Source organism: Sceloporus occidentalis, unplaced genomic scaffold (assembly GCF_023333645.1).
Source record: "Sceloporus occidentalis isolate IW3139 unplaced genomic scaffold, rSceOcc1.0.p SCAF_4, whole genome shotgun sequence".
Taxonomy (NCBI): Eukaryota; Metazoa; Chordata; class Lepidosauria; order Squamata; family Phrynosomatidae; genus Sceloporus; species Sceloporus occidentalis.
Window position 1 is genome coordinate 47,947,585 of NW_028316984.1, and position 20,388 is coordinate 47,967,972.

The 20,388-nt window shown below is 53.8% G+C and overlaps 1 protein-coding gene across 3 annotated transcripts; it reads left to right on the forward strand.

Moving 5' to 3' along the window:
- The first annotated feature begins 3,676 nt into the window (after nucleotides 1–3,676).
- NR4A2 (nuclear receptor subfamily 4 group A member 2) lies at nucleotides 3,677–19,983 on the forward strand. 3 transcript variants are annotated; one of them, XM_089519996.1, is made up of 8 exons: nucleotides 3,677–4,611; nucleotides 6,813–6,923; nucleotides 7,884–9,004; nucleotides 11,305–11,434; nucleotides 12,725–12,813; nucleotides 14,572–14,774; nucleotides 15,054–15,232; nucleotides 18,259–19,983. In XM_089519996.1, the coding sequence occupies exons 3-8, from the start codon at nucleotides 7,886–7,888 to the stop codon at nucleotides 18,513–18,515; spliced, it is 1,977 nt and encodes a 658-aa protein (XP_089376122.1). In that variant the 5' UTR covers nucleotides 3,677–4,611; nucleotides 6,813–6,923; nucleotides 7,884–7,885; the 3' UTR covers nucleotides 18,516–19,983. The 3 variants fall into 3 exon arrangements, with proteins under 3 accessions (XP_089376122.1, XP_089376120.1, XP_089376121.1); XM_089519994.1 differs by having other exon boundaries at nucleotides 3,678–4,611; nucleotides 12,725–12,888; XM_089519995.1 differs by having other exon boundaries at nucleotides 3,678–4,611; nucleotides 6,813–6,919; nucleotides 12,725–12,888.
- The last annotated feature ends 405 nt before the right edge of the window (nucleotides 19,984–20,388 follow it).

The following is a 20,388-nucleotide window of genomic DNA, read 5'->3' on the forward strand; positions in this document are numbered from 1 at the left end:
CAGGCGTCCTCCTTTCCCAGGACACGTCCTACATTTCAACCTTCCGTCCAGGAGGAATTTCAAAAACGTCCTCCAGTTTGACCACGACAAAGAAGCAGGAGTTCACCTTCATGTTGGCCTTTCTAGCTTTTATTTCGGAACACCCTACATTTTTCTGCAGCGTCCTCCATTTCGCGGCGCCTTAGTCCTCCTTTGCAGTTGTGAGACCAGGTCCGCCTGTCTCCGAGGGCAGCCTTTGAAGAGCCACTCTAGTGTAGTGGTCTGAGCATTGGGTTCAAATCCTGCCCAGGTTTGCAAAATCATCATCATCATGGGCAAGTCACACTCTCTCGGCCTCGGGACTCCGCTCTGGGCCCACAACAAACTCCAGCTCCCAGAATTCCATAGCTTTGAGCCAGGGCAGTGAAAGTGGTGCCAAACCGGTTTATTGCTCCAGTGTGGATGCAGCCTTACTTTACACCACTGGCCCTACCTAGCCCCCAGACCCATGCTTTCCCTTTGGAGCCAGTCTGTCCCTTCCCTTCCCTTCCCTTCCCTTCCCTTCCCTTCCCTTCCGAGCAGGTGACGCGCAAGAGCCGAAGCCCGTCACGGGAGGGAGGCTGTCACGCGTGTCAGGCGCGGAGGAGGAGGAGGAGGAGGAGGAACTTGGTGACGGGCGAGTGAGGCACTTTCTCCGCTGTGGAAATGGCCTTTAGTCAGGAGGAAGGAAGCCGGAGGAGGCGCCTTCTCCCTCAAGGCTTTCTCCCTCCGGCAGGGTGACCAGCCGTCCTCTTTTTTCCAGGACCTCTCCTCCATTTCCTGGAGCTTCTGTCTAGAAAGGGATCCCAAAATGTCCTCCACTTTGAGCATAACACGCGTGGCCAGAGATCCTCCTCCTTTTCCAGGACCTGTCCTCCATTTCCACCTTCTGTCCAGAAAGGAATCCAAAAATGTCCTCCACTTGGGCCATGACTAGGGTGACCAGAGGTCCTCTTCTTTTCCCCCCAGGACTTGCCCTCCATTTCCACCTTATGCCCAGGAGGGATTCCAAAATGTCCTCCACTTTGAGCATGACCAGGTTGACCAGAGGTGGTCCTCCTCCTTTTTCCAGGACCTGTCCTCCATTTCCGCCTTCTGTTCAGGAAGGAATCCCAAAGCCTTCTCCATTGCTTGCAGCATGACCAGGGTGACCAAAGGTCCTCCATTCCAAAACGCCCTCCATTTTAGGCATGGCTAAGAAGCAGGCATTTATGGATGCGTTTTTAGCTTTATATTTGGCCATGTCCTCCATGACAGGGTGACCAGCCGTCCTCCTTTCCCAGCTCCTGTCCTCCATTCCCACCTCCTGTCCGGGAGGAAGTCCAAAATGCCTTTTCCCCTTTTGCGCATGACCAAGAAGCAGGGGTTTTGAGCTTTGCATTGGGCCATGGCCTCCTTTGACCTTGGGGGGAGGGGTTCCTCCATTGCGAGGTGCCTTGGAGCTGACCCTGCCCTCAGGGCCCCAGAAAGAGCGACAGGGGGCGCCTTTCCCGGCGGCCTCTAAGCCACCCTTTCTCCCCCAGCACCTGCCCGGCGTACTTCTGTTGCACCCCCTTCGTGTTTCTGAGCCCCTGCCTGAGGCGACGTCTGCCCACAGAAAGCGGCCTCTCCGACTTTTTCGCCCCAAGCCCAGCCCTGTTTGCCCCCCACTGAGGCAGCAAGGGGACCCTCCTGGCTGGGAGACCCCCTCCTCGAGAGTAATACCCCCCACTCACCTCAGTGGCCCTTTCCTCACAGAACCCTGGTTCGCAGCCTGAGGGGACACTGCTCTCATCCTGAGGAAGAGCCCTTTCCCGGCTTCCTTGGGCACCTTTTGGGGAACCTCTTGGGCCCCTTTCTCTTCCTTCCCGCCAATTTTATTTCTGAACTCCCCAGCGCGGTGCAGTGGTCTGAGCACTCGGCTCCAAAACCCACTGGCCTGGTCTTGGGCAAGTCACACTCTCTCAGCCTCAGAGGATGGCGATGGCAAACCCCGTTTTGAAGATACTTGTCAAGAAAACCCCACGATAGTAGGGTCGCCGTGAAGGCGCACAACAAGAACAACACTTCTGGTACATAGGGAATATTTCCCAAGGCTGTGTGTGTTTGTGGATCAGAATGGCCGACGTTTGTCCCACTAAAGAGTTTCCCACTCGGGTCTCACTTTCCTTCGCGTAGAGAAGGACACCAGACATGCGGCCTTGCAAAGCCAAGCTGCCGCAAACGTCCAATGCTTTCCTTCTCCTCTCCCTTTCTGCTTCCTCTATGCACACACCTCTGTTTTCCGCTTAGCTGGACAGTCTGATCGTTTGTCAAGCCTCTGGGGATGGAGGAGGGAGGCAGGGAGGGAGACCAAAGAGAGATAAGGCTTCGGGACGTAAGCCGGGCTGGGAAGGCTTGTGCAACCTGTTGGCGGCTTGCAAAGGATGGCCCGGCTGCGTCAATGCATTCCTGGCTCCTCACCTGCGCAGGGGAGAAGAGGGCGAGGGCCAGGCAGGCAGAGACATCCTTCCTGGCCAGCAGAACAAGCTTCTCCTCATAAGGGAGACCCATGGAGCTGAAGGGGGCTGCCTCCCGCCCGGGGGAAGGGGCTGTACAGTTGGCCCTCCATAGCCATGGATAAACAATCCGTCAATATGGAGGAATGACGGTACACACCCTTCCCCGAGGGAGAGAATTACGTCTATATATCTATTTACAGACAGAGATAGAGATAGAGATCTATCGACAGGTCTAGATCTACTTCTAGATATACTGTCATTCCAAACTTATTTCGTTGTTGTGGTTCTTGTGTGCCTTCAAGTCATTTCTGACTTATGGCGACCCTAAAACAACCCTATCATGGGGTTTTCTGGGCCAGAGAGGAGGTTTATTGTTGCCTTCCCGTGAGGCTGAGAGAGTGTGACTTGGACAAGGTCCCCCAGTGGGGTTCCATGGCTGAGCTGGGAAGTGAACCCTGGTCTCCAGAGTCATAGTCCAGCCTTCAAAACCAAGCTGGCTGCCATTGTATTTAATGGGACTTGAGCCTCCACGGTTTTCTGGTATCCATGGGGGTCTTGGAAGCAAACCCCAGCGGATACCAAGGGCCCAGTGTAGAGAGTTGCCTGACTGAATCTGACCCAGGCGGTGCCTCCAAAGCAGCACTCGAGTCTGCCAGGGAAGTCTGAGGCCGAGGCCTAAGGGCGCACATCATGGGCAGAAAGGCAAGGATTGGCAAGCTCTGGAAATGCATTCCTTCTTTGCTCTGCCTTCCGGGCGTCCTCCCTGCCTTTGAGGGCGGGCTGGGGGTGGGAGGAGAAGGGCGAGTAGTGTTGGAGTAGGGCTCTGGAGAGCAGGCTTGGGTTCCCAGCTCGGCCATGAAGCCCACTGTGTAACCCTGGGCGAGTCACGTCTTCTCAGCCTCAGCTCATGGCCATAGCAAGCCTCCTCTGAACAAACCTTGCCAAGAAAAAACCCGGGAGAGGTTCGCCTTAGGGTCTCCGAAAGTCGGAAAGGACTGGAAGGCATACAGCATCAAGAGCAGCAACCCTCCCTTAGGGTCCTCCTTTTCCAGGACACGGTCCTACACTTCCACCTTCTGTCCAGGAGGGATTCCACAACGTCCTCCATTGCGAGCGCGAGCGAGAAAGATGGGTTGCTATTGCCAGGCCTGTTTGTTGTGTCTTTGTTGTGCCCCTTTGGTCCGGCACACAGGTCCTCCATTTCCCTGGCCTGGGTGCCCTGGGCTGGGGCCAGGCAAAGGCAGGCAGGGAAGGCAGGAGGGCGGGCGGGAGGCTGGGCTTGGCCACCTTAAGAAGAAGCGGCCCTGCGGGTGATGTCACGTCGGAAATTTACCAAAGGCAGCGGCAGCCAACGGCGGGAGCCAGCCAGCCCCTCTGGCGTCTGATTGGGCGCCCGGCCCTGACGCGCACTGACGCTGGCCCGCCGCGGCGCAGGTTGGCTGGCCCAGCCCCAGCCCACATAAACAAAGGCACATTGCACGGCGGAGGGCCACTCCGTCCGGCTCCCACGCCGCCGCGCAGCCCCGCGCCTCCCTTCCCCAGAGCCAGCAAGCAAGCAAGGAAGGGACAGCAGGGAAGCAAGGAAGGCAGCAGCCCCGCGGCAGGGGGGGCGGCCAGGGAGAAGCAAGCAAGGAAGGAAGGAAGGAGAGAGGGAGGGAGGGAGAAGGAAAGAGAGAGCTCCAAAGGGAAGGGAAGAGCGCAAAGAAGGAAGGGAGGAAGGGAGGAAAGATCCAGGGAGAAGGAAAGAGGGAGCGCCAAACGGAAAAGAAGGAGAGAAGAAGAAAAGAGGGAGAGCTAAGAGAGAAAGAAAGAGAGGAAAGGGAAGTAGAAGAAGAAAAGAGGAAAAGAGAGAAGGAGAAGGAAGGAACGCCAAGAAGGAAAGAAGGAGGGAAGGAGGGAAGGAGGGAGAGACAGAGAGAAGGAGAAGGAAAGAGAGAACGCCGAGAGGGAAAGAAGGAGAAGCGGAGGCAAGGCAAGGCGCCCCGCCGCTTTCTCTGGCCGCCTCCTCCTCCTCCTCCGCTGAGGCCGCCGCGCTGTCCTTGGGAAGCCGAGCTACTTCCAGCGGAATGAATGAAAGAAGGAAGGAATGAATGAAAAAGACTCCGCCTAAGAGGTAAGGGGATCGCGGGGCTTTGGGAACAGAGGGGCAGGGGGGGCACTCTTGGTCCATTGCCATCTGGAGGGAGATCCCCAGGTAGGGTTTCTTTTCTAAATGAAAGCGGAGTCTTTCCGAAGGGGGCTGGGCTGGGGGCAAGAGGAGAGAGGGAGGGATGGAGGGAGGGGGTGGCGGAGGCAAGTGAAGCCCCGTCCGAGCCGCCTTCGCTGGAAGGAGCTCGCCTGGCCGCTGGGATCTGGGGCTCTTTCCCCTCCGCTGCCGCCAAGATCAGGGTGAGCAGAGGTCCTCCCCGCAAAAGAGGGTACAAGACACTGCAAAATGTAGAACAGTCCAGAAAAATGGAGGACATGACTAAAGAAACGCTTCAAAACTCTCCTTTAAAGAGAAAGGCATGCGTCTTAGACCTGCTCCAAATGGAGGTCCTTTGGCAATTCTTCCTGGAGAGAAGGTTGCAATGGAGGACAGGTCCTGGGAAAGGAGGGCGCCTGGTCAGCCTGCCGGGATCGCCAAGGGGTTCGGTTTGGGGGAGGTCCCGTCCTCCTCTCCGTGGCTTCGGCCCCAGGTTTCTTCTGGCTTCAACTGCAGACAGGAGAAAAGTTGTGGCGGAGTTCGAGAGGGCTGGGGGAGTGGGTCCGGGTGGGGGGGGGGAAGGGGGTCTCTGGTGATCTGAAAGGGAAAGGGGACCCTGCACCCTCCGAGCCCGACATGGGGGGTGGGAGCCCAAAGAGTGGCTAGCCCTCCTCCTCCCAGACGTCCTAGCCATAAGGGGGGGGTGTATCAGGGGGGTGGCGAGGGGCCAGCAGAGTCCGAAGGGACAAGTGCGGAGGGGAAGCCAAGGGGAGTGGGCTGAGCCAGTGAGCTGAACAGGGGAACAAGTTGCCAGCACTGGTACTTTGGCCGCTTTGCAAAGTTCTCGGGCGGAGATGGCAGGGAGCTGGGAATCCTTGGGAAAAGCCCCTGGTTGTTGTTGTTGTTGTTGTTGTTGCTGTTGTTGTGGTTTCAAAGAGAGAGAGAGGTTGCTCTGCGTCAGCTGCGGAAGCGGTAGGCGAGGGATCCCTTTCCCTGGCGTAACTGAGAGGAGTTCCCCTTGGAGGGGCGCATCCCTTGACAGCCCTCGCCCTTGCCCTGCCTCTTGCCGCCGCTTCCCTGCCCGCTTCCTGGGCCTTGGATCGCCGCTCTCTGGGTGCCTCCCGGGGCCGGGGCTGGCAGGACTCCTTTCCCGCCTTGAGTCGGACCAGTCTTGGCAGCTAGCGGGGGGATGGCTAGGGGGAGAAAGGGGAAAGGAAGGGGGTCGCAACTGGTTTAAAACCATTTGGTCTCATCAAGTGGACACCCTGATGGTGATGATCATAATGATGATGAAAAGAATCTAATTCCAGTAGATTCCAAAGGACTGACTTGACTTCCAAATAAACTTTGGAGCGTTTGATGCAGGAAAGTGTATCTGTGGACACGTGTCTGTGTATCTGTACGTGTGCATGTAGACACGCGGCGCAATGAAAGCTGCTTAATACTGTGGTCGTACAAAGAGGGCAAACAAGGTGGTATGACGTCTCCATCCATCCTCATCCATGTATATTCACACATACGTACACATATGTTTATGTATATTCAGATATACATATATGTACAAGTATACTCATATATATATATATATATATATATATTCATACATATATGTGTATGTGTGCATATTCGCATATACAATACATATGCACTATATCATGTATGTGTATACAGTATTCACATAGAAACGTATATGTATATTTATATCCACATATACACGTACATATGTGTATGTTCACATATACACCTATATGTCTGTGTCCATATATACACGTGTATGTCTATGTACGGTCACATGTTCACGTATATGTATCTTCATATATACACTTATATGTCTATAGATTCACATATACATGTCTGTTTACGTATATGTATATTCACATATACATCTATATGTCTATATATATTCACATAGACGTATACTGCGGCGTGTATTAACTTTCACGCGAACCTAGTTCCTCCGTTTCTCTGTATGTATGTATGTATGTATGCATTTGTATCTTCCTGGGAAGTCTTGCCCCTTGGGATATGGGGGGGGGGTCTTGCCCCGTTTGCCTGTCCCTTGGAGGCGAGGTGGCAAGAGCGGAGCACTAACCCTTTTCTCCCTCGCCCTCTCTCTCTCTCTTTCTCAGGCCGGAGTCGGGCTCCTTTGGCCCCAGTCTCGGGAACCTGTCCCTCCGCTGAACCCCGACGCTGTCCGCCTTGCATTCCTCCGAAAACGCCTCTCGCTCGGCTGAAGGTGGGTGAGTGGCTGACTATTCCTCCTCTTCCAGAGAATAAATAAACCTGCCTCTTTATATTTTTACACACACACACACACGTATATGTATATATGACCTCTTGCTGGGTCGCGATGAAGAAGATGTCCTTCCCTTTGGGGCGATCCAAAGAGTTGGGCTGTCACCCAAAATTGGGGAAGGCAGGAAAGAACGGATGTGTGGGTGGGGATGGAAGGGAGAATAGGGGGAGGCGGAAAGGTGGGGCCCACTAAACCCCCCCCACTCCAGCGCTGTCCCTCCTCGGCCTCCCTGGGCTGGTTTGGGCTTGGAGGGCAGCCCCTGTCGGCCTCCCCCTCCTACGGCGACCCCTTCCTCCTACTCAACCCCCCCTTCCTCCCACTACCTCTATAGACACCCCACCCTCTCCTCCCCTGCCGAGTTCTCTACTTGGACCACCTCCCCTCCTGCCCCACTGGGCCTATAGCCTTCCCTTTGCAGCCTCTTCCTGCCCTCCAACTCTTTCTCTCTTGAACCCCATCCCAGTTCCCTCCCTAACCCCGGTTTGTTCCTACCCCGCTACCTTAACTTCTCCACCCCACTTCCTCGGTTATAATGATCCTGATCTCTTTCTGAACCCATTCCCAATGCCCCCATCGCCCCCCCCGTTAGGTTTCCTACCGGGCTTTCCACTTTACCTCCCTTCACCCCATTTCCTCTGCCATCCTGATCTCTTTCTGCTCTCCAACTCTTGAGCCCCTTCCCAACCTCCTCCTCGCCACTCCAGTTAGATTTTTCTACCCGGCTTCCCTCTTTTAACTCCCCCCCTCCCGGTCCTGATCCTGACCCACTGGGGCTGGGAGGGTGAAAAGGGCATGCATGGGAGGGGGACCTCATGGATGAAGTGTTTGTGTGGGGGATTCTGGCATCCCGTCTGAGCGTGTCCTTGTCCTCCTTGTCCTCCTTGTGGCGCCGTGCCCCTTGCAGCCATGCCCTGCGTCCAGGCTCAGTTCGGGTCCTCGCCGCAGGGGGCCAGTCCGGCCACGCAGAGCTACGCCTACCATCACTCGGCGGCGGCGGCGGCAGCGGCAGCAGCGGCGGCGGCGGCGGCGGCCGGGGAATACTCGTCGGGGGACTTCCTGACGCCCGAGTTCGTCAAGTTCAGCATGGACCTCACCAACACCGAGATCACGGCCACCACTTCTCTCCCCAGCTTCAGCACCTTCATGGACAACTACGGCGCCGCCGCTGCCGCAGCCGCCGCCGGCTACGACGTCAAGCCGCCCTGCCTCTACCAAATGCCCGCCCAGCCCCCGTCCGCGCCCGCCATCAAGGTGGAAGAGCTCCCCATCCACGGACACGGATACCCGCCCCCTCCGCCGCCTCCTCCGCCGCCTCCGCCGCCTCCACCGCCTCCTCCACAGCAGCCCCCCGGCGGGGCTCCGGGGCCAGCCAGCGAGGACCTGGCCGTCTACTACAAGCCCTGCTCCTCGCCTCCTCCGCCTCCTCCGCCGCCGCCTCCTCCTCCGCCAGCCTCGGGTTTCGGGCCGGGCCAGAGCGTGTGGGACGAGGCGGGCCCTCTGCACGGCTTCCATCACCACCACCACCACCACCACCCCCATCATCCCCACCACCCCCAGGGCTATGGGTCCGGCGGAGGAGGAGGAGGAGGCGGGGTAGTGCCCAAGAGCGGCCCGACGGCGGTGCCTCGCCTCTCGCTCTTCTCCTTCAAGCAGTCTCCGCCGGGGACGCCCGTGGGCAGCTGCCAGATGCGCTTCGAGGGCCCCCTGCACGCCCTGCCCCTCAACGGGGAGCCCTCACCCCACGGCGGGCCCCACCACCACCACCATCACCACCACCACCATCACCACGACGGACAGGCCCCCGCCTTCGCCCTGCCCAGCCCCATCCGAAAGCAGGCCGCCGCCGCCGTGGGCTTCCCGGGGCTCCAGCTGGGCCACCCTTCGCAGCTGCTGGACGCCCAGGTGCCCTCGCCGCCCTCCCGGGGCTCGCCCTCCAACGAGGGGCTCTGCGCCGTCTGCGGGGACAACGCCGCCTGCCAGCATTATGGGGTCCGCACCTGCGAGGGCTGCAAGGGCTTCTTCAAGGTGAGTCAGACCCGGGACCCAGTGGGTGGGAGGACACCCGCTTGGGCACTGCTGGGGCTCTCTCAGGCCCAAAACTCACTGCAGAGATAACCCAGGTTGAGGCCCTGGCTCAATGCCTCTAAGAACGAGGCTTCTATCAACGAAGGAGATGCTGGCCCCTTTAGGAGCCCAGCTCTTTATTCGGATTCTGGGAAGTGTACTTTTTAGCCTTCTCTGCCAGAGAGCTCTGGGGCCACAGCAGATTCCCCAGCAAGGGCAGTTAAAGCGGTCTCAAACTGGATTATTTCTGGAGTGGGATTTGGACCAGAGAGAATGAGAGAGAGATTGTGTGTGTGTTTCTGGAGGTGGGATACCATGCCAGTGTGCCATCTCCCCCTTGCCCACTGCCAGCGCCCCCTTTCCTGCACCCGCTGGCCCATCCATCGCCTTTCACCTTAGTGGGGGTCCACTTTCTGCAGAATGTGGGGTCTATGCACCTTCTTCACCGAAAAGCGGTATAGAAATGTGCTTGCTCTTGCTGTCCTTCAGGTCGACCGTATGGCCACCCCATCAACTTCGTAGAGTTTGGGAGAATGATGCGATGATTCCCGACATTAACCAGAACGGATTTGCCCCTCCCCCCATCTTTGGGGCTCATCCACCTTTGTCTGGGAAGGGTAGGAGAGGTGGCTCCACCTGGAGACTCCATCCTTTCATTCCGTGTTATATAATCCAGAATAACTACGGCCTTCTGGTTGCCAGTAGCCGTAGCCCTCATTCCTCTTGAGAAGGTGCTTTGAACTCACTTCGGTGTGTGGACAGGAGCCGGCGCTTGACCCTTTCTTTTTTCACCCAGGGAAAAGAGAAGGCCCCAACCAAAGAGCCAAGCCTTTCTTCCCTCCCCTAGAAAGTTACTTTTTATTAGGGTAGTCGCCTGGGCTCGCCACAGCGCCTCCATTTTTCACACACACACACACACACGCGCGCGCGCGCGCGCCTTGGAAAGAAAGTCCAAGCCCAGCTCTTTACTCGGGGAGCCAGGTCAAGGTGTGTGTGTGTGTGTGTGTGTGAGAACGAAGGAGAGGCTGGCCCCTTTAGGAGATCGTCTCTATCAAAGTGAAGGAAGAGAAATCCTACCCTCCTCCTCCTCCTTCTCCTCCTCCTCCTCCTCCTCCTCCAAGACTAATTGTGGGGCCGCAATATCAACCGTGCGAGGTGGACGAGGATGGTAAAAATAATGGGGGGGGGGGGGGAGAAAGGTCCAAATTCTCTCCGCCCTCATACATCCCCAAGAGTCACCTTAAGTTTTTGCCCCAACTCTCCCCCTTTAACTTCTTGTTTTTTGGGGGGTCTCAAACTCTGAAAGGCTTTCCTGGGACTGTTTTTGTTTCCCGACGGGGAAGTCACAGAGGCAGGGAAGGCGGTGGGAAGGGATTGCTCATAGCTGCTGGGTCATCTGGTCCCCAGAGGTATGGTATGTGTGTGTGTGTGGGGGGGGGGGGGGACACACGATGTCCCTTTCCCCTCCGAAGAAAAGTGCAGCGTCCCCTGGAGAGAGAGAGGGGGGGAGCCGGCGGGCCCTATTTTGCATGCGCGCGGTCTCTCTCTCCTTTTGCCTCCGGATTGAAATTGGTTAGGACAGAGAACCGTGTCTAAGCTAACCAAGTGGAACAGAATTCCCTATGGTCAAATTAAGTGATCTCTTTATTTCCCTCCCCCCCCTCCCCCGGCCCCCTCTCCTGATTGAATAATCTTATCCTTGGAAAGAGAGACGGTCTCCCAGGGATGTAAATAAGATGAATGCCCACGGATTTGTATTTACGGAGCGTCTCCTCCTCGGCTCCCGCGCTTGGCAGGGCAAACCCTGGGCAGCCCCCCGAGGAAGAAAAAGGCGGCCTCCCCCGTAGTCCCTTGCACCGGAGGCCTTGGAAAAGGGGGGGAGGGAGGGAGGAAGAAAAAAGGAAGGAAGGAAGTAAAGAAGGCGATAGAGAAGGAAGGAAAGAAAGAAAGAAGGAGATAAGGAAGGAAAGAAGGGGATAGAGAAGGAAAGGAAAAATGAGGGAAGGAAGGTAAGGTAAGAAGGAGATAGAGAAGGAAGGTAAGGTAAGAAGGAAATAGAAGGAAGGAAGGAAAGAGATAAGGAAGGAAGGTAAGCTGAGAAGGAAGGAAGGAAGGAAGGAAGGAAGGAAGGAAGGAACCAGAGGAAAAGGGACTTAGGAAGCAATGCCAGGCGGTGTGGAGGGAATGGGCCCTAGGTGGCCCTCTGGGGACCTTTCCCTTTTCTTTTTCCTTTTCCTTCACTTCTCCTCTTGTCTCCGCAGCGCACCGTCCAGAAAAACGCCAAGTACGTTTGCCTGGCGAACAAAAATTGTCCCGTGGACAAACGCCGTCGGAACCGGTGCCAATACTGCCGCTTCCAGAAGTGCCTGGCCGTCGGCATGGTCAAAGAAGGTAGAGGCTGCCGGTGGGTCGGGCGGGCGGAGAGAGTAGCCAGCCTTCCCCTTCTTCCCACCCACCCCAAAAAGAAGAAAGCAAGGCAAAGAAAGCACGACTCCCACGACCTCGAAAACTCGCTCCCCACTTGTGGCTTTGGCTGCATCCGCACTGCAGAAAGAATCCAGGTTGACGCCGCTTTAACGGCCCAATGGCTCGGTGTTGTGGGAATCTAGGAACTGTTTCTTGCCGCCCCAGAGCTCTCTGCTAGAGAAGGTCTCACAAAACTACCATGGGCAGGATTCAGTAGTAGTACTGAGGCACGGCAGTGAAAGCGGTGTCACCGGGGTTGTTATTTCTGCAGTGCGGATGCGGCCTTTGCCGGGTGGGAGCCACCCGCTGAACTCAGGGCGGTTGACTTCAGAGTAGGCCCAGGAGAGAAAGGGAGACAGGAGCGCCCGCTGGGATCCCAGGGGCCCCCAATGAGACCCCAGGCCCACCTCCAAGGCGCAGGAGGGGATTTGTTCTTGTGTCTTCAAGGCCTTTTCGATTTATGGCCACGCTAAGGCGAACCACCACTGGGTTTTCTTGGCAAGATTTGTTCAGAGGAGGCTTGCCATTGCCTTCCCCTGAGGCTGAGAGCAGGACCCAGCTGAGATTCTTGGTCTCCAGAGACTGTTAATACCACTCTGGCTCGGCTGAGACTGGAAGGTGGAATGGGGAGGAAGGGGTTCCAGGGCTGCGGGAGCAAAGGGAGCCCCCAGGCAAGAGGGCTCCCCTGGAGAGCGAGGAAGGACGCCCCCAAGGAGCTACTTCTGCCCCGCCGACGCGGGGGCTTCGATCCAGAGCGACGCTGGGGTCAGCAGCCACCCTCGGCCCCCAGGCTTTCCCTTCAGAGTCAAGGGGTGCCAGTCCCACAGAGGGAGGCCAGGGGCTCTTTGGGGGGGGGGGCTCCAAACAAATCCTTTTTTAAGGGGGAGAAAGAACTCAAAACGCTGAGAATGTGGGAATAGGTACTTGGGGACTACAAATCTCAGAATCTCCCCAATGGCTAGTGGCTATGCTGTCTAGAGGTTTGAGGAGCTGTTAAAAAAAAAAAAAAAAACACAACTCAACACACACACCGCTCCTCACTTTTCCAAGTTCTTTCCAGAGTAAACTCAGGAAGAGGGGTTTCTTTCTTTCTTTCTTTCTTTCTTTCTTTCTTTCTCTCCCTCTCTTTCTTGTTTTTTGTTGTTCGGCCTGGCGACATTTAACCCCCCTTCTTCTTCTTTCCTTCTTCTTCCGTTTCTCCTTCTTGTTGCTCAGTGGTGCGCACCGACAGTTTAAAAGGCCGGAGGGGTCGCCTGCCTTCGAAACCGAAGAGCCCCCAGGAGCCCTCCCCGCCGTCGCCCCCGGTGAGTCTGATCAGTGCCCTGGTGAGAGCTCATGTCGACTCCAACCCGGCTATGACCAGCCTGGACTACTCCAGGGTAAGCTGGAGACCCTCTTCGTCCCCTCCTCCCTCGCGGGGGGGGCACTCTACTGGGGACAAAGCAGGCCGCTAGGCCCGAGCCAGGTCAGGTCGCCCCTCCACACAACCCACCCGAGGCAAGAGAGAGGGGGGCAGGAAAGGCCACTTTCGGGGCTCCCTAGAGAAGCCACGGAGACATAGCCCACTTCCCAAGGAGGTCCAGCTTATGGGGGATGTGTGGGGGAGAGAGAAGGGAGTGGGAGTCTCCCAGCAGATCTAGGCTGCCCTCCTAATCAAGGGCCCTCTTTGAAGCACCAACACTTTTAGCAAACCAGCATTTGTTGTTGTATGCCTTCAAAGTGACTTAAGGGGTCTTCTTGGCAAGATTAGTCTAGACGTTTGCAGGGCCACCCTCTGAGGCTGAGAGAGTGTAACTTGCCCAAGTGGGGTGATGACGTGGCTGAGCCGGGATTGGAACCCTGGTCCCCAAAGTCCGGGTCTAACGCCCAAACCACTCTCAAACCACTCTTTCTGTGTCTCTTTCTCTCTCTTGGGGATCTTGCAACACCTTTGAGACTAACTAAAAGAAAGAGAAACCCACCAGTGGATTTTTGTTGGTATTTGTTAAATGGCCAACACAGCTCCTCCTGCATGGTTTCTGCAAAAGAAAGAACTGAGTAGCCAACCTCTTTCACAAAATTGTTTCGGATCCCTTTGCTCACGGATTTTCTAGACTGACCCAATTCTCTGTCAGAGGGTTACTCTTTTAAGTGGGGTTTTCTTACTTCCCCCAATTTTTGGGGGGGAAGGGAGAGAAGTCCTTCCAAGGCTTAGAAGCGATTGCAAGATTGAAGTTTATGAAGCGTTTCTGAGGGGAGGAAGGTGCGCATCCTCCTCTCTTTCTGTGGGATGCAAATTATTTTAGGGTCCATTTTATTCTGTTCCGACATGTATAAGTAGAACAGGGGATAAAACCGCCCTCTTCGGCTGGGACGTATTTGACTCAGTGGGACACCCGTGTTCGCGTGTGGCTTAAGTGCACGTGAGAAGGAGGCGCTTTCCTGCCGGGGCCCTGGGTTGGTCGGGACTGGCCTCCTGGGGGCTGGTTACTGAGGTCTTTTCTGGCCCAGACTTTCAGGGTGACCAGAGGTGGTTCCTCCTTCTTTTCCCGGACTTGTCCTCCACTTCAACCTTCTGTCCAGGAGGCATTCCAAAGCGACCGCCATTTGGAGAGTGAATTTACCTTTCTATGCGTGCTTATCGCTTTTTCTTTGAGAATGTCCTCTGTGGTTCTTGAAGGTCCTCCATTTGGCGGTGCCTTGCCCTCCTTTGCGGCAGGGAACTCTGGCCACCCAGAGATTTTGGAGATGCCTCGCTGGGGGCCTATTTGGAAGTAGCCCGATCCAGCTTTGCAGCAGCCCTCCTTCCCCCCCCCCCCCCTTGAAAAGAATTGCATGGAAGTCGGGAGAGCAGCTCCCCTCCTTCCTGGTCCGAGGGAGGTTGAATTGTTAGGAAAACCTGGCTCCCCTCCTGGCGGTGGGCTTAGCAATTTCACGGGCGATCGGTTTTAGAGAACCTCATTAAGTGGCCGGGGTCTCTCTCTCTCTCTCTCTCTCTCTCTCTGCCACTTTCCCCTTCCTTCCTTCCTTTTTTTCTTCCCTCCCTCCCTTCGCCCCATCCCTCCATCCCTCCTTCCTCCCAGTTCCAGGCCAACCCGGACTTCCAGCTGAGTGGCGACGACACCCAGCACATCCAGCAGTTCTACGACCTCCTGACGGGATCCATGGAGATCATCCGGGGCTGGGCCGAGAAGATCCCAGGCTTCACCGACCTCCCCAAGCAGGACCAGGACCTCCTCTTTGAATCCGCCTTCCTGGAGCTCTTCGTCCTGCGGCTGGCCTACAGGTGGGACCTTGGGGCCAGGCTTGGAGGGGGCGGCTGGGCCAGGGGACACCCCCACCCCCAGCCCTTCAAGGTCCGCTGAGCCGCCTTTTATTAACTCCCCGGTAATTAGGTGCCTCTGAAGCCCGCCGTTTATTGCTCGGGGAATAATTAGTTGTTTGCCTTTCTCTCCATCTCTCTCTCTCTCTCTCTTTCTTTCCTCGCTCCTTCTCATGCCCCTCTCTTTTCATTGTTTCTCTTTCTCTCTCTTCTTTGCCCCCCCCCCCCCCATCCTCTGGGCAGGTCCAACCCGGTGGAAGGCAAGCTGATCTTCTGCAACGGGGTGGTCCTCCACCGGCTCCAGTGCGTCCGGGGCTTCGGCGAATGGATCGACTCCATCGTGGAGTTCTCCTCCAACCTCCAGAACATGAACGTGGACATCTCCGCCTTCTCCTGCATCGCAGCCCTGGCCATGGTGACAGGTGAGCATCCTAGAAGGGACGGATGCGTTTCCTTTGTTATTGTTGTGTGCCTCCAAGGCATTACTATTATTTTGGACTTATGGAGACCCTAAGGTGAACCTATCATAGGTTTCCTTGGCAAGATTTGTTCAGAGGGGGTTTGCCATTCCCGCCTCTGAGGCCGGGAGAGTGTGACTTGCCTAAGGCCACCCTTTGGGTTTTTATGCTCAAGACAGGAATCAAACCCTGATCTCCAGAGTCATAGTTCAAAGGTGACCTCCAGAGTTGTAGCCCAACACTGATTTCTGGAGTTGGAGTCTAACACTCTAACCAATACCCCACACTGGCTCTCTGGGTTTTCTTTACTCTGAATTAAATAACCCAATTGCCTGTCTGCTACAGTGAATGCAGATTAGACCCCCCCCCCCCACACACACCACTTCATTTAGAGAATACACAACTTTTGCTGCATCCAGGCTCTCCTTCTCCGCTTTTCATATTCACCTTTGCCAAAGGAGATTAGATTTCCCATTTAGGCCAGGAGCCTGCACTTTGAAAACCCTCTGTTTCAAATTCTCAGTGGCCACACAGATGCCACCCTCATTTCACACTGGCATTTCAGGAGGACTGGAGATTAGAACTGACCCTCCCTTCATCCGTGAATGTTGGCCTTTTACTCTGGATTAAGCTAAAGTGTTTATTTGGCCCATCCTACCCTTTGACTCTTTAAGGTAAATTAGAATCCTGTCATCACATTCCAATTGGGCTTGAATTAATTCAGGATAACTACCCTGTCATAACCCTAACCCTCTCCTGCACTCACAGTGGCTGACAGGGAACACAGCAGCGCAAACCACCTTCAGGCACAGGCCAGGATCTATTGGCAAGCCCCTAATACAGAAGATTCGTGGAAACAGTGGGGTGTTCACTCGCTATCTGAGGATTGATTCAGTGGAGCTATTCTAGCTGAAACCAACCAATAGTCCAGAGGTCTATTGTGTGTGTGTGTGTGTGTGTGTATTCCATGTTTGATCTACTCTGCTACACAGTCAACCCTATATAGGACTTAGCTGAGCACTGCCATGCAGATAGGTGAGCCTAAGATGATAGTTTACACTCTGACACAAGTCTTTGTTGTTAAATGCTCCCAAGTTATTTTTTGTGGGTTTTTCAGGCTATGTGGCCATGTTCTATAAGAGTTTATATAATAACCTCTTATATAACATGGCCACATAGCCCGAAAAACTCACAAGTTAGTTTAAACTATACATGTGAGACTTCAGAGTCAGCCTTCAAAAACCCTGCCCAGCTCTTGCAAACTCAGGGCTGTGGCTTCCTTCATTGAGTCCAGCCACCTCTAATGTAGTTTTTCTCTCTTCCTCCTGCCTTCCAAGTCTACCCCGGCGGCAGCAAGTAAATTGCCCTTGAGTTCAGCCAGACTGACTCTTCGGGCCATTCAAGTGAATGCGCACATTTATCTTGCTATTTTTGTTTGTTGCTGTTGTGTCTCTTCTAGTCATTTGGGATTTATGGCAAAGCTAAGGCAGACCTGTCACAGGGTTTTCTTGGCAAGATTTGTTCAGAGAGAGGGTTTGCCTTTGCTTCCCTCTGAAACTGAGAATGTATGACTTGTCCAAGATCTCTCAGTTACTTTGGGAATTTTAACCCTGCTCTACAGAGTTGTAGTCCAACACACACCACTACACCATGTTGTCACGCTTATAAGTGATCTTGTAGCAAGACTATCATGGCTATGTCTTTGAATTCTCACTTATTATATTTATTTATATCCCACTTTTCTCCCATTTGAAACCCAGAGCAGGATCCAGAGCTGGGTTAAGACTTGCAGAGGCACCAACAACCTATGTCAAATTTTAGGAGACCTGTGGCGTTTTTTTAAAAAGTACATTTAAACAGATTTTAATCTAACCTGAGATTCTCAAGTGCAGAATTAGAGACACAGCACTACTGGTCTGGTGTATCAGCATGCAAAGGGATCTTCTTGCAGCACCTTTGAGACTAAATGAGTGAAAAAAACAGTATCGTTCAAAATCCACAAAACTGTGATACCTTTCTTGGAACGACCACAATGCACATTATACACGTTGCACTTTGGCTGTCCTGATAAAGGAATCACTGTTGTGTGGATTTCAACTGATACTGTACTTTGCTATATGGCTAACAGGGCTGTGAGCTAAAGAAGTTGGAGTATGAGCTTTCCTAGACTTGGTCTCCTTTCTCTGGTGCATATCTGAGTCTGGGAAAGCTTCTGCTACAATTTCTTTGGTACGGTTAGTTCCAAAAGTGTTACAAGATCCCTTTTTATTCTCTGGTGCACTTTCCTTAGAGCTTAGATAGGGAGAGGATGACCGGTTTAAAGCACTGGAAGTACCAAGGCTGAGAAAAGGAGGTGACATTTTGGTGGGTTGAGGTCTCCCCCTGAAATGTCTGGAGTGGGTGTGTGTCCCTTCTTCCCTTCCCCTTCTCTTTCTCCTTCTTTCCTTCTATTTTCCTTTTCTGTTTCCCTTTCTGTTTCCATTCCTCCCTCCCTCCCTCCCTTCATACCTGTCTCTTTCTCTTCTCCTTCTGCTCCTTCTTTCTTTCCCCCTTCCATTTCCCCTTCCCTTCTTTCCCCCTTTCCCTTCCTTTCCTTCCCCTTCCCCTTCCTTCCTCTTTCACTTGTCTGTCCTTTCTAACTCCCTCCTTTTCCCTCCCTTTCCTTTCTTTCTCCTTCTCCTTTGCCTTTTTCATCCCTTTCTCCTTCCTTCCTTCCTTCTCCTTTTTCTTTCTGTTTTCCTTCCTTCTTTCCTATTTCCGTTCTCCTTCTGCTTCCTCCCTTTCTTCTTCCCTTTTTCTTCTTTCCCCCTTCTCCTTCTCCTTCCCCTTCTCCCTGCTTCCTCTTCCCCTCCCTTTCCTTTCTTTCCCTTCTCCTTCCTTCCTTCCTTCCTTCCTTCCTTCCTTCCTTCCTTCCTTCCTTCCCCTTCCTTCCCTCCCTCTTCGGGTGTCTCATGCCGGCGCCCTCTTTCTCCTTCTCCTTTTTGCCGCAGAGAGGCACGGCCTGAAGGAGCCCAAGCGGGTGGAGGAGCTCCAGACCAAGATCGTCAATTGCCTCAAGGACCACGTGACGTTCAACAACGGGGGCCTGAACCGGCCCAATTACTTGTCCAAACTCCTGGGCAAACTCCCAGAACTGCGCACCCTCTGCACGCAAGGCCTCCAGCGCATCTTCTACCTGAAGCTGGAGGACTTGGTCCCGCCGCCAGCAATAATCGACAAGCTCTTCTTGGACACTTTGCCTTTTTAGAGAAAGAGAGAGAGAGAAAGCAGAGAGAGAGAGAGAGAGAGAGAGAGGAAAGGAGAAAAAGAAAGGGAGAGAGAGACTCTGCGGCTGTGCTTTCAAATATGTGAAGGACTTCCAAAGCCTCCAAAGGGGGAGAGGAAGCGAAGCCAGAGGCCTGCAAAGAAAGCGAAAGCACTCCTGGCCAGTTAGGAGCACCTTTGGGTGCCCCTTCCTCCAAACTGTGGTTGGCCTCTCCTGCACAACAGGGACTGGGCCCTTTTGGGGGACACTCTGGGGGCCCTCCTGGGTTCCTTGGACTGCACACACATGGTACCCACGCTTTTTTATTCTTAATAATAATAATATTATTATTATCGCCTAGACAGACAAACAATAACCCTTCACTCGCCCCCCCCCCCAACAAAAAACTTCAAAGAGTTTATTGCTGATCGATGCTGATGATGGTGAACAAGGACTTTGGAGACCGAAAGCTGAGCCAGGCTCAGTCTTGGCGGACTGCTGAAGGCAAGAGCTTTTAAGGTGAACCGTCGCTCCTTTTCCTCCCCCGGCCCCAGTTTATTAAGGACTTTAAAGCCTTTTCTGCTTCTGTAAAAGAAAGTTGTAATATAAAGACTCCAGAAGAGTTGAGGGTGGGGGGATTGGGAGGGCGAGGGGGCGGCATGGATCGACGGAAGGCAAAGGATTGTACATTTCTCAGACGCCAGGTTGGGTTTTTTTCTTCCTTAGACGAACACACGAAAACTATTCTGTGCCTATTTATGAATATATTTAAACCGATTCTAATTTCTTTTTTTATAAAGAGATTGTGCGACAGAGAGAGAGAGAAAGAGAGAGGGAAAGAAAAGGAAAAAAATATCAGGAAAGGAGATCAACGAGGTCTGAACCAGAGCCCTCCTCCCCCCCACAAAAAAAGTTGTCCCGGTTCCAAACCGGTTCCAGAGAAAGCGCGATGATCCCGTTATAGGCCCTCGCTCTTTCAGCGAAAGGGCCTATATTCTATAAATAGTTATTTCAGACACTATGTAGTCTGCTAGGTTTTATAAAAGATTGGTAGTACTCTGAGAAGCCTCGGACGTTTTTCTCCATTGTAATATAGGTGGGCGCGCACACACACACACGCACACACACATCTGTTGACAACACGCGAAGACGAACCCCCCCAAAACAACAACAACAACAGCAGCAATCCCCCACATACTCCTCCCATCGGAAATCTTTCGCAAAAGGGACCCCGTTCCCGTGTTTGTAAACACCCCTCCGTCCGGCAATTCCTTGTTTGTAAGTGTCGTCTGTATTGTTGATGCTGATTAAAAGGAAACCAGTTGACGATCATTTTGTTGTTCTGATCTGAAGCGAAGCCGACTCTTGCATGCGCCAGCTTTTCGGACCTGTTTTCCAGAGTGTTTCTCTCATGTATAGAACTCCCTGGAAATTATTGAGCACTTTGCCTTTCTTTCTTTCTTTTTTTAAATCTGGGTTAAAAAAAAATGTCCTTTTTTGGTGGGGGGGAGGGAAGGGAATGTCTAAAAAATGTCAGTTAATATATCATTTTGCGTTTTTAAATTAAATGCCATATTCTGTAGTAGATATATATATCTATATGCCATACTGGAAATATACAAAGAAAAAAATAGATATAATTTCAGTATGACATATTCTTAAGCCTCACCGCCCCTTTCCTTCCCCCAAAATAAACCCTTTTGGTGTATATGAGATCGGAGGCGCAAACCTTTTCCCCTCGAAAACCTCTTCCTTGGAGATTGAGAGAGAGAGAGAGAGTTTTAATGTTTACAGCAAATAAATCCATGTGAACGAACGGAATCCCGTCTTTTTCTGTCCGGCCCAAGAGCCTCAAAGACAGGCAGGGAGGATGGCG